Genomic DNA, 14122 nt, shown 5'->3' with positions numbered 1-14122 from the left:
AGGTGCAAGGGGCCTAAATGTATGGAGGGATGCTGAAATGAGGGAATGCTATATGTGAATGGATCTGTCCTGAGAGTGTGTGCAATGATATTATCTAATGCAGATGTCATGTTTGAAGAATCAACTTTAGGCACAAAAGAAAAGATCAAATTCAAAGAAAATCACATTTCTTAAAAGAAAGAATTGCCTAGTCTTTAAGTCATATAACAAATAGCCTTTGACTCCTTTCTTGTAGCCCATAAAACAACATTTAGTGGCCTTTGCATCCAATTTCTTTCTATTGTAACAACCAATTAGCAGGTGAGAAATGAGGTTGTAGTGGTGAGAGAGAGAATGATTAGTGAGAGTGGCAAGTTTAACCAAATTAGTTAGAACCTGCACTATATAACAAGTGTGCACTTCAATAGCTTAACTAACAAGTTATTGTTATCTAAAATCTACTAGCTACCAAATGCCATAAATGAAAAATATCATAGCATCTAATCTAGGTAAAACACACTAAACCTAAATTTGACATAATACAATTAACGCCGCACAATTTTATACTACTGACCATATGAAAACTTTGATTGTCATAGGTAGAATGTGTAGGGCAATGATCTAAAATTGAAACAAATTAGGGAAATCGCAAGTCAAAAAATTGCTAAAGAATCATTAAACCGGCCAGTTGAACCGAATCAAGACTTAAGACCATCTTCAGTAGTCGAACCGAATCAAGACTTAAGACCATCTTTAGTAGGGAACGCATCCCAGTTCTTATTTATGATCTACCTGTCATAAAAAGTAACTCCACATCAGCTTTTGTATCATAAACAGTAAATAGGAACTCAAAACATCTCTCTCTTCTCTATTAGAAGGAACTAACTTTAGTCTATGTTGTGGTCCGACTTAATTAATTAATTAAAATACTTAAAATTAATGTAATTAATTTTTTTAATAATATTATTTAAATTTATAAATTTAAAAATAATTCACTATTAAAAGATATTAATATTAAATAAATTCATATATAACACCAGATGAGTTATGTTGTGATGCACTGAATTGAGTTGGAAACGGTAAAGATGTTGGATTAACATTTCTGATAGAGGGGTTAAATATGGATGAAAATGAAAAATGTGGTGTTCGTGAATTTTGATTTTGTGGTTGGAATATAGGAAATTGATTATTATAAGGAGTTTGAAAATTGAAATTAGGAAGATTTTGTGAATTTGGATTTTGAAATGTATTTGGTAGTGTGAAGTTTTGATTTGGAACTTGAAAGTTTGAGGTTTGAGATTGTTGTGTATTTGGAGTTTGAGAAAAATTTTGTAAATAATTGAAAAAAGAGTTGAGTTGGTTTGGATCCATTTCTTCGAACAAAAAATAATATCAGCAGAACTTTGATTTCGTAAATTTGGAAGAAGATGAAAAAGAGTAGAAGAAAGTGTGAGAATAGAAGTGTATGTAAGTGGTATATATAGAGTAATAAAATATTAATTTATCAATAATAACGGTAACATAGTAACGGCTAATTTCCAATGGCTAATTTTGTAACGGCTAGTTTTACAACTGCTAATTTTAATAATGTGATTAGCATTTTAAATTTTAAAAATAAAAATAACCAACCCAACCAAAAATTATTTTGTAAAGTATAAAAATTAAATTTATTTTTTATGTAAATAATTTTAATTAATATAAATTATTAATTAAATAAAAATATAATTATTTAATTAATTATTATTTAAATCTTGATCCAAGAGAAGGAATTCCTTCTTATCTCACTCCAACAGTTGGTTCTCATTTTTTAATATATTTTTAAAGCATTCTAGCGATTTTAAAGTAATTGTTTAAGAACAAAAATAGTTACGTTTTTAATCAAGATTTTGATTTGGGGATAAGGTGCTATTGAGTCTTTTGATGAAAAGAATTTGGGGTAAGTATAATGGAATATAATATTAAGTTGAGTTTTGAAGGGTATATGAACTCGAATCGTGTATTTAGGAATAAATGAGGAAGGAATGAGATTTTTGGTTTGATACGCACCAAGTAAATTATTAGTGAATGTAAATGAACCAAGTACGATTTTAAAATAAAAACAGTGTCAGTATGTGATTTAATTCGTGATATGATTGTTGAAATTGGCATGGACGGAGGTCTCATCCCACTTGCGTGTTTATGATTAATAATGATTATGATTAAAAAGTGTGGCAGGCACTATATCTCAAGAGTGTGGCGGATATATCCCAGAGCGAATAGACAAGTTGAGATTGAGGATTCTCTCTTGCTACGAATAGACAAGTTGAGGATGAAAGATTTCCTCTTTTATTGCGGTGGAAAAGTTTGAGGTTGAAGATTCTCTCTCTTATCGCATCGGAAAATAGAACAGAAGGTTGAGGATTCTCTTCGATTAAATTTCCAACTGTAGTGAGAACGGTGGTTTGAGGATAATTATCCTTGTGATAAGCGTAAACATAATGAATTATGATTACGATGAGGTTTGATTAAAGTATAATATTTTATAATTGTGATTTTGATTATGATCTTGATTATGTTTGATTGTGAATATGATTGAAATGCGATAAAGGTTCATTATGTTGGGAGTAGATATGATGAGAAATGAGAACTTTGATTAAGTCAAGTGATATATAAGAGATTATGATTGATAATGAATGGTTGTTATTGATGATAAGAATTGATATGATAATTATGATGGAAAATGTGATTAATGATTGGCAAGGACATGGGTTTTGTTCCGTTTGCTTGGTTGATACTCCCAAGAGGAGATATATAGGGCACTCAACTCTGCGAGATGCACAGAACATTCAACCCTGCGAGATGTACAAGGCATGTAACGACCCAATTTCTAGCATGTTATGATCAGACTAGAAGTTACGTGTTACTAACTTGCTTCCCTACTTATTAGCTAATATTTATTATACGAGCATGTTTCATTGTTAAACGTAGTTATTTTGCGAGGTGATTCTTTGAAAATGCATTTGATTTGATAAACAGAAATATTCATAGATAAATTCACAAATAATAATAGATAAAATAGTACCAGAACTTTTACAAATTTATATCTAGGAGTAGTTAGCTATTAACTATTTACATAATTAAATAATATAATATTTCTAATCCCTCTAAACTACAAAAGCGAGAGAATAATACTCTAAGTCTTCAGAGATTTGAGCCAAGCTGATGCCATCAAAATGTCAGATATCATCTATCACTCTTCCGCATGATTATACGTCATTATTGGGCCACTAGAGCTCCATTTGAAGGAGGAAGGAAATGTGGTAAGAACTTGTGGACTATTAGTAAGGTTGGGGTTATTAGTTAAATTCATTAATTATTTATTATTACCAAATAACCGTACTTGAACATAAAATATAAGAAATAGACAATGAACAGAAAATACAGAAAAATAGTAAATAAACAAAGAATATAAAATACAATAAGAAATGCACATACACGTACAAAATGCACATTACGGAATATATGTGGCAACCGAGTATCATGTATGTTTATCCTATGCAGGCCATGAGCTCATGCGTCAGTTGACTACCTGCAACCCAAAGTTACCTAGACACAAATCACAGATATAACTTTCCAGTTGTATCAGTTGTATACAAGTCGTATGATCAAAGCTTCATCAATTAATTTGAAGTTGTATGACCGAAGCCACATCAGTTGACTTTTAATCCCTTTTATACAGATATGCGTACCCCTAAATAATAGTTCTCAGTCTGTCGACGTCCTCACTATATAATCGGCACCAAGGCCCAATTAACATTTACTTATCAGTTTTCCTTTTTTAAAAATCCTTTTCAATTCCTTTCTCTGTTCCTTTTTCCTTAACCATTCTTTTCAATTATTTGTTCTTAATTGCTATAACTCCTCTTTTTCTTTTATTCCTTTCTCTTATTTACATTATTCGATATCTATTTTTCTGTCCTTTATTCTCATGTGTCATTATTCTTTCTCTATTTTCTTTTATAATCTTAGTCTCTTTCACTTATTTCACTTAGGTCTTTTAGGGCGTAGCCCGAGTAATTTTTTTATTTTATTATTGACATATTTTTAAGTTTGAATAGCTATTTTTTAATAAGTTTGAATCCGTTTGAACAGGTTCCACATGCTTCGAATAATGTGAAAGAACTTCTTTCACTCTCTTCTAATGTTAGGTCCTTGCTTTTTGTCAGACAAATAGTGAGTGGGGTTTTAATTTTAGACCATCTCTATTAGGAAACTCATCCCAATTCCTATTCACATTTGTCATAAAAAGTAATTCTAAATCAGTTTTTACATCATAAACAAAAAATAAAAATTTAAAGTATCACTTTCTTCTCCGTTAGGAGGAACTAAGTTTATTATGATCATTTTTTATTAATTAATTAATTTAATTAAAATTAATATAGTTACTATTTTTTACCAAAATTTGTATAAAAAAAATATAGTTAAATACTATAATTAACAACAAACATCATAAAATTGTTATATCATAAAATTGTTATATATATATATATATAAAATGTGTTTTTAATTTTATTAATTTTAAAAATATTTTTTTTATTTATTATTGACACACGTTTAAGTTTTATTGGCTATTTTTGAAGTTTGAGTCCCTCTGAATAGGGCTCCACATACTTCATATAATGTGAAAGAATTTTTTTTTACTCTTCTCCCATGTTAGATCATTGTTTTTTGTCAGATAAATAGTGAGTGGGGCTTTAATTTTAGACTATTTGTATTAGATAATACATTAGTACTTATTTATGGCACACTTATCAAAAAAATAACTTGATATTAGCTTTTGTATTATAAAGAGTAAATAGAAATTTAAAATATTTCTCTTTTCTCTATTAGAAAAAACTAAATTTAGTGTCTATTATGGTCTCACTTAATTAATTAATTAATATAATTAAAATTAATATAGTTACTAATTTTTTTACATTAACATTATTAAAATTTATAAATCCAAAAATAATGCACTATTAAATAAATATTAATATTAAAAAAATAATAATAACATATTATATAATTTGATATTACACTATTTTATAAAATTATTTAATATAAAAAATTATAATTAAACTCTATAATTAACAATAAAAATTGTGAAATTATCATATGTATATATAACGGTTATGATACTAAATTATATTAAAAATAACGATTATATGACTCTTATTTTATATCAAATATATATATATATATATTAATTTTATTAACTTTGAAAATATTTTTATTTTATTATTGACACATATTTCTGTTTTATTAGTTATTTTTGGAGAAACTTGAATATAGGGCCCACAAGCTTCGAACAATGTGAAGAAATTTCTTTTGACTCCTAATATCCAATGTTTAGGTCCTTATTTTTTGTTAGACAAATAGTGAATGAAGCTTTAATTTTAGACTCTAATACGAAATTCATTTCTGTTTTTATTTATAGCCTATTTGTCATAAAAAATAAATTTAAATATATTTTTGTGTCATAAATAATAAATAAAAACATAAAATAATTTTTGTTTCTATTAAGAAAAATTAAATTTAATGTCTATTATAGTCCCACTTAATTAATTAATTAAAGTAATTAAAATTAATGTAACTATTAATTTTTTACAATAATATTATTAAAATTTATAAATTCAAAAATAATTTACTATTAAAAAATATTAATATTAAAAAAGTTAATAACTTCATAAATAACAATAATACACAATATATAATTCGAGCTTAAACTAATTTGCAAGTCCTTTTAAATAGGGCCGTCGAATAATGTGAAGGAACTTTTTTTCACTCCTCTAATGCTAAATCCTTACTTTTTGTCAGACACGGGCTTCAATTTTATTACCGTTGTGGATGCTCTAACATCACGAATGTAGAATGCTGTTAGAATAAGGCACCATGAATATTTTCCTGTCCTTATTTGGTCCTATCTAACCTTCGCATAAACTGAATTAATACGGATTCAAAGGAATTTGCAGCAATCATGCGGGATAAAAAGATGGCCATTGAGAACAGGAAAACTTTACATCTTTTTGTGGCGATTCTAATACACACTTCGCATGGTCAGTGTGTTTGGTATGAGAGGTATCAGGAGCTGCTCTGAATTGTGCAGAGCCAAGAAAATCAGAGAGAAAGAAGAGATTATTGATATTACAGTGAGAGTGATTATTGATACCTGAGTTATACACAACAAACTCACTCATCTAGTAACAGAAATCATGACAGAAAAGGTGGCAGCTCGGCCCAACTATATAACAAATTCTAACTTCCACTAACTCTCACTGGCTGATATTATCCTCAACATGATACACGATATCAATCTAGCGCTTTGGAAAGGAAGAAAATAGAGGAACAAGGCAAGATGAATAGTTAACATAAAAGGGTAATCGAATTTTAACTAACTAAATAAATTTAAGTAAGATAACTACATGATGGGCTTGTGTTATACATTACTTACTAAGATTAAACTTACAAACGGGATAAAATCTCACCTGAAACCGTAATCCCGTCTCAATTATCTCTGGCCAATGTTGTATAATGTTAGTTTCATATAAATGATAATAGAGACTCCTCGCATCATGTACTATTTTGTTGAGGACGCTTCATTTTGAGAAGATGGGAGACGCCAGCTATAACATGTAAACGACTGTGTGGAACACCTGTTTTTGCTAGCGCTCTTCCCTTCTTGTCAAGAAGCACAAAGCAAGGAACATACGTAACATCATAATTAAGCAGCTGCAATAGCAAGATTTAAATATAAGTCTACAAGGAACCATAATGAACAGAATGTTTTCTCCTCATGAAATTAATCACACAAATAATGGTAATGACATACATTAAGAAATTGTTAACTATCACTATCTTTGCAAATATAAGAAACCACTAACGGAAACAAGGAAAAACCCAAAACAAAATTAGTAATTCGTGAAAATAAATTTAAAGGTCAGCCTTTAAGAAGCTATTCCTTTACATTGCAGTTTGATTTTCTAACTTCTAAAGTTGTGCAATGGCAGTAGACCTGCACTAAATGCTCAATTGGGTGCCATCCACTATATCAGTATAATAATCACATTTTTCCCATGGTATAACCAGCATGTAGAGTGCATCTAAAACATCTTGCCCCTTGAGTAATTTTGGCATAGAGTGGAAAATACTCTACCAACCATTGAACTAAAGATTACCTACTAGGATGATGCAAAACAAATAAAACTAAATTATTGATAATTTGTTGGGTGTTTGTTTGTGCTTATAGATGATAATATTTTCATGCTACCACAATACACCATGGCCTGCATGGTTATGGCCCATGCCAAATATCGTAGTCACACCCTTGCATATACTGTGCAATTCAACCTCGACCCTCCCTCTTCTTTTTCTCAATGAAATCTTCCCACCTTGCACTGTCCCTGCCAGCACAGCTTAGCAGGAGTATAGCTACAAAGCCAGTTCCCTCTTTTGCTCCTCACTCATCTTTTCCTCTTCATGCAGTACACCAGGGTATCTGACACTATAACATCATATGCTCTCGTCATAAAGAATTCCCAAGGGATAAGTAAGATTGGAAAATTTTGCTGTCATTTGTGCAAGAGATATGAAACCTACACAAAGATCAAGTTGGATCCCTCGTGGGGATTTCCAAAGGCTAAATCAACCCAAAGTATATACCCAGAGGTTGTCTAGACAACAAAGTTAAAGGTGGACATATGGACCTACTTAGAACAAGAAACTACAAATTTCAAGTTCATTCTGATTTATTCCTTTAAAACAATGGCCATGAAAATAATCTTCAATCAGCCAGGCTATAGAGTAATCATCAATCAGCTAGTTGAGAAGTCTCCAAACTGCTGGAACTTTCCAATGCTGAATCAAGGTAAAATCAATCAAACATCACAAAGGACTTTCACCTTCAAACTCAAGCTTCTCATAAAACTGTGCCACGTTGGTTACTTGACCTAAGAAATGATCCAGAGCCAATGAGCAACACATTCATTCATCCATTCACTGACCTCTTCACCTACCTTAAATAATATCATTCACTCCAACACTCCACTTTCCAAAGTTATTAAATATATCACAACAAACTGAACCTTTTAAAATCACCCAAAACCAGTTGAAGAATACAACAACAAAACTTACCCCTCTAGTAGGAGTCTGCTACATGGATCAAACAGAACCAGGTGAAGAATAAATAAAGAAATAAACTCAGTATGTTTAACTTGCTTTATATGAATCAACATGTTTTCAGCTATTACCATAAGCAATAAACTAAAAATCCAAGCATTGATTAACTTAGTTATGCAACAGCATCACGCTCCTATCCTATTTCATCATCAATAATCAACTGGAAAATTGCGCAGAAAATAGAAATTACCTCCGGCAGCCATTTTTCATTCTCAGCATCTGCCATAACAACGTTGAGCCATTGAGAGTTCCTGGACTCAACTTCGGAGACGAATTTGAGCATTGAGATGCAGAGCCTGCACCTTGGAGAATAGAACTCGAGCACCGTCGCCTCCTTCCCGCTGGCCAGAGCCGCCGCGAACGCCCTATGCTCCGCCTCCGCCTGATCCAACGCCATTTCACCGGTGGCCATTTTCGCCTTCGTTTGTTGTGATGACGTGGCAGTGGCGGCGAAATTGAGAGCGAGGGAACCGAGGTTTCGGAGAGAGGTGAAGAGCCATGGACCGTCGAAGTTGCAGGTGTTGGTGTTTGAAGCTTGGTGCCATGGCCATTTTACGCAGAACAGAGGTTTCTGGCTTGAGTTGGGAACCACACCCATTTTCTTTCTATCCCAGAGACCCAGCCCTGCCATGAGTGTGAGTGAATCAAGACTTGAGAGTAGTAAATTGGAGGGGGCTTCTTTGAAGATTAAGGTGTTTTTTCAAATAAAACCGCTTGGATCAAACCGGTTTTCAATGGTTTTTATCAAAGTTCTGAAAACCGAACCAGTTATCAAACCGTTTTAGTTACTGATTTACTAGTTTATTGGTTCAATCGGTTCAATCGTGGTTTAACCAGAAAAATCGTTTAATAATAAAATAACAAATAAATTATAAATAAACGCCTAACACATACTTGTAGTCTAATACAAACTTAGTCATTCCATAAGAAAATCATCACCATCTATAACAAAATGCAATTCCAATCACTGAATACTATTCAATAGGTCAACACTGCTCAAACAAAATGCAATTCTAATCATTTAATAAGTTAATATTGTACAATCTTACAACTGAGTAGTAAGACCTCTTCTACAATTAAGCTCAATCTAATCACCAAACCAAACCTTCTCAAAACATAACAATTATCAAAACTTATCACAATCTAAACTCAAGCTCAACCTAATTACTGAACCAAACCTTCTCAAAACATAACAATTATCAAAATTTATCACAACTAAACTCATCTAACAAACAGATCGAAACTCCAGGCCATCAACAAACACCAACTAACATAGGCAACAAAGATCAAAGATATCATCAAATTGAAAAATAAAAAAAAAAACAAAATAACGTTCATAAGAGTAATGGATTTAAGGTGAATCGAAGAGCTTCATCTAATATGTCTTCTCCATGAATCCTAAGATGTGAAGCTTCATTTAAGCTTAAGAGTCCCTCAACATCTGTGGCAAATTTTTCATTGAAATTAATAGCATAAAACAGCAGGTTAATACTATCATCCATAACTGAAATAAATAAATCATTCACAAAATTAAAAACAGCAGCAGCACCACCAGAAAATTAATAGCAGCATAAAATTAATACTACCAACAACATTCAGCAACAAAAATTATTATTCAGCAACAAACAACATTTGATTTGATTTCCAGTTTAGCATTAAGCAACAAACATAACAAAACAGTAGCAAGTAATCCCTAACAATTTATTAGTAACAGTAACAATTTATCCCTAACAAATAGTAACAGCTTATCAGTAGCAATTTATCATCAATCAATAAGCCAGTAACAGAGTTAATCAATCAAGAGCAGGCCAGAACAAGCCAGAGTAGTGAGCAAAGCCAATCAACTAAGAACAAGTATTAAGCACTGACAAAGCATCCAATCTCAAGCACAAAGTAAAAAAAAGAAAATAACAACGCATCACTTAATCAATAATCATCAAGCAATGAAAACAAAAATACTAGAAATGACTATCACTGACCATCGAAGAACAAGCACGAAGAGGGTTTGATTTCTGAACAGACAATAAAAAAAACACGAAGAACAAGCACTAGCAGTGAGCATTGACCTTCAACGGACGACGGAGAGCTATTGAGCGTGCGGACGACGGCGACCAGGCGATTCGTGAGAGCAAACAGCGGTTGGTGAGATCAAAGTAGCGAACGCCGATAGCACGAAGACGGAAGTTCTTGAGTGCAACGGAGGCGGCAGCAGCAGTTTCTCACTCCGACAGACGGCGACAAGATTGGTGGAGGCTAGGGTTTGCTTTCTTTGGTGGAGGCTAAGGCATTTGCTGAAGGAAAGAGTTGGAGAAAGGAAGGGGTAGGGGGACAACGCGTGCAATTCCTTTTCTTTCAACGAAGGAAACGGCGTCGTTTCTTATAAACCAGCCGGGTTTTGGTCCGTCTGACCGGCCGGTTCTTGGCCAGTTCAGCGATTCATATTCAGTTTTTAAAATAGCGGTTTCTGTTAGTAAACTGAACCGTTTGAGCTGCCAGTTTGACCGGCCGGTCCGGTCCAATTTTTAGAACATTAGTTTTTATTCTGGGCCGAAAATGAGTCAAGCTCAGCTCATGAGTCAGCTCGAACTCGACTCGTTAATAACTCGATAAGCTGAACTCGTGAGCTGGTGAGTCACACTTGAGCCTGGAATTAAAGTCATAAATTAAATGAGTTGAGATTGAATTTGGATAAACTCAACTCATTAGCTCGTGAGCTGGCTTGAATATATATATATATATAATAGTAATATATAATTTTACATATTTACATATATATTAATTTTTTTATAATTTATTGATTTAAAATTATAGAATATGTTCGTATTATTTGACCTAGCTCGTGAGCTTTCGTTGAGCTGAGTTTGAGCTTACGAAATAGGGCTCAATTGTCAATAAGTCGAGCCATGAGCCAAACTAAATTTTCGTGAGCCAAGTTTGAACTTGATCTATCTCGACTCAGCTTGGTTCACTTTCAGCCCTCTTGCTCAATCCGGACTTGTCTTGAGGTCGGTTCATTAGTTTTTCAATCAGATTATCCTGGTCGATCTGATTTTTATAACTATGTCTAAAAGAAAACGTAAGAGGATAGCTAGAATTGAATAACACTTTTTCTTTTTCTTACAATAATTTTGTCGGAATACATTTAGGTTGTTTCGTTGGTTTTATTAAGACCCAATAACTAGGCTCATTAATATTCTTCTTCCTGGCTAATAAAAAAAGATGATTCTTCTTAAATACCTAACTATTTTTTTTAGGACATAGGCAGAGCCCTAATTTTTGCATGGGTAAAATGAAAAGATGAAACTATTGAGTGGTGTTTTATTCAATTGAACAGTGAAAATAGAAGAAGTGTTTCCCAAATAAATATGAAAAATATAGTCTAAGAAAAGAAAAAATAAATAGAACAATAAAAAAATCAAAATTGGTTGAGTGTTTAGCAGTAGTAGTAGAATGTTAAGGAACTACATGCATGGAAGAAACACTTGAATTAAAAAAAAAAGAAGAATTTAGAGAAGATGGAATTTAGCAGAAGAAAAAGAACGAAAGAAGACATATGAAGGCATAATTCAGAAGGCGATTAAAGAGGCATAGAGACAATGCCACATTCCTACCAAACATAATCCTCCAACACCCTATCAATATTCCACATTCTTTCACTCCTTCTTGATCTCTTATTTTGCGGATCAATTGCCACATGACTTCCACCCATAACTAACTTAACTTCCCTATCAATTGTCTCTCATACATGATTTTGCTCATCACTCTTTGCATAGTTAGCATTTATGTATTTTTCCTAACCATATTCGCTACATTACTCCCCCTTTTAACCTCAACCTTGTCTTCAAGGTTGAACTCAGGATCGGCTCGTTATAACTGCTTAGCTGCTTCCCATGTGTTTTTGGTCTCGTCTCCAGGATCCTATTAACAAAGCTACATTATAAGGTTCTATGATTGGTCCCGACTCATTAGTATGCAGAGGTAAAGGCATGTATTGACTTTTTTGCTCTCCATGGTACTTCTTCAATGTTGAAATGTGGAAACAATGGTGTATGTTCGCTTACGTTGGTAAGACTAGTGTATAAGCTATTGCACTTGGTTTATTGCTGATAAGGAATGCACTACAAGAAAAAACTGAGTATCGTCACAGAGAGTAGCAACAGATTTATTGGTAGATTTACCGGCAGTGAAGGCGTCGAATTCGTCAAGGTCAAATTGTTATGGGTGGATTTATGTTTTCGACGATAAATTCGTCAGTAATAATTGGAGGAAAACAAAAAAAATATGTGCGTAAGTTAGTATTGGATTTACCGTTGGATAAATCCGCCAATAAACTCACTTAGTGAGAACGCTGCGTTTTGGCAATCAGCAATGGTTTACTGTCGGATTTTTCGGACAGTAAATCCGACGATAATTGTGCCATAAATTTGAAGTGCGAACCCTCTTCCCCCTCATTTGAATCTCTCTCTCTCTCTCTCTCTCTCTAATCCTCTCACCTCCCGCTCTCTCTACTTCTCTCATCTCCCCGACAGCCCCTTCCTCTCCGAGAGCCACTCCTCGCATTTCTGTCGTCACTGTTGTAGCTGTCGGAATCTAAACGAGCGGCTACCGTTGCTGCCGCCGCCACCAATGCCGCTGCTTCTGCCGCTGTTTACGTCGCTTCTACTTCTCACCTCTGGTACTCTTCTTCAGGTAATGCTTCTGAACTTAGGGTTTTCTAAAATTCTGATTTGTTGATATAATTTATAAGTTTTATTTGCTGTTTTGAGATTTATTGTTATTGTTGATTATTTAGTTCTGAACTTAGGGTACTGAACTTGTTTTGAACTTAGTGTTTTCTAAAATTTTGAACTTAGAGTACTGAACTTGTTTAGTTTCAATATTAACTAGAACATATTCTGATTTGTGTTCCTTATTTAGTTTTGAACGTAAGGTACTGAACTTGTTTAGTTTCAATTTTAATTAGAGCATGTTCTGATTTCTATTTCTTATTTAGTTCTGATTTCTTCCGATTCTAACTAAAACATGTTTATTGTTGATTCGTTCTGAACTAGTTATTATAATTTAAAAGATTGATTTATTGTTATGAATTTCTAATTATTGTTAATTTATTCTCTTTGTTTGGTTTTGATTAAAAACCCCGAAGATAAGTCACATTAATTTTAAATATGTTTTAAGAGTGAAAATGGCAGTAAATTAAAAAAAATCAAATAGGAGACCATTTTAGCACATTTTTAATTAGTATGCTCTTTTGCAGACATGACGACAGGTAGAGGTGTTGCAGATCAGTCTAGTGGTCGTGGTCTTAGTCGTCGTAGAGGAAGGATTTCTGTGGGTATCACTGGGAATTCTAGATCCTCTCCCTCTAATCCGATTACCCTGCTGACGTCACAAGTTGCGGATGCATCGGAACAGCTGTTCATCATGGTGTCTAACCACAACTACGTCCCTGCGTCTACAATGACATAGCTGCCTTGATGAACGAATTTTTGTCTGGTCTAGAATTCACAAATATATTCTCGTTGAAAGTATAGCTTCTAAACCAACAAGAATCCTTTCATACAAAAGAATTATTTTTCACAAGTACAAACCCTTAATAAAACTAATAACCGAAGTATTCAAACTTCGAGTCGTCTCTCAAAGAATTGCAGGGAAGTGTTCTTATAATTGGTTATGTAAAGGTATCTTTTAGGGTTTTTGAAATAAGAAACAAGAAAAAGTAAACGGTAATGAAAATCTGGTGATAAAGAGGTCTTGGCAAGGTTTGGTGGTCAAGGATCTCTATCCTTATCACTAACCACAACATGAGAATTGGCAATGATCAATCCCATTAAATCATCCTCTAACTAGTAGTAAAGGAAAGTTAAATGAGCTATATTGAACCAAGTCCATAAGTCCTAGCTCTCCACCACTTCAATTGGTGAGAACTAGATTTAATGGCTCCCAGTCATCA

General features: G+C 33.0%; 1 protein-coding gene across 4 annotated transcripts; it reads right to left on the bottom strand.

The window, feature by feature from the left end:
• Window positions 1-6360: 6360 nt before the first annotated feature.
• Window positions 6361-10510, bottom strand: LOC107466278 (uncharacterized). 4 transcript variants are annotated; one of them, XM_021130643.2, is made up of 3 exons: window positions 10152-10510; window positions 8363-8796; window positions 6361-6726 (listed from the first exon to the last, which is right to left on the bottom strand). In XM_021130643.2, the coding sequence occupies exons 2-3, from the start codon at window positions 8768-8770 to the stop codon at window positions 6568-6570; spliced, it is 567 nt and encodes a 188-aa protein (XP_020986302.1). In that variant the 5' UTR covers window positions 8771-8796; window positions 10152-10510; the 3' UTR covers window positions 6361-6567. The 4 variants fall into 4 exon arrangements, with proteins under 4 accessions (XP_020986302.1, XP_020986301.1, XP_015940748.1 ...); XM_021130642.2 differs by having other exon boundaries at window positions 8363-9613; window positions 10239-10510; XM_016085262.3 differs by having other exon boundaries at window positions 10239-10510.
• Window positions 10511-14122: the final 3612 nt, after the last annotated feature.

This window comes from Arachis duranensis, chromosome 9, assembly GCF_000817695.3.
Source record: "Arachis duranensis cultivar V14167 chromosome 9, aradu.V14167.gnm2.J7QH, whole genome shotgun sequence".
Lineage (NCBI taxonomy): Eukaryota > Viridiplantae > Streptophyta > Magnoliopsida > Fabales > Fabaceae > Arachis > Arachis duranensis.
Note: the sequence above shows the minus strand (reverse complement) of the source record. Positions and strands in the feature narration are given on the sequence as shown.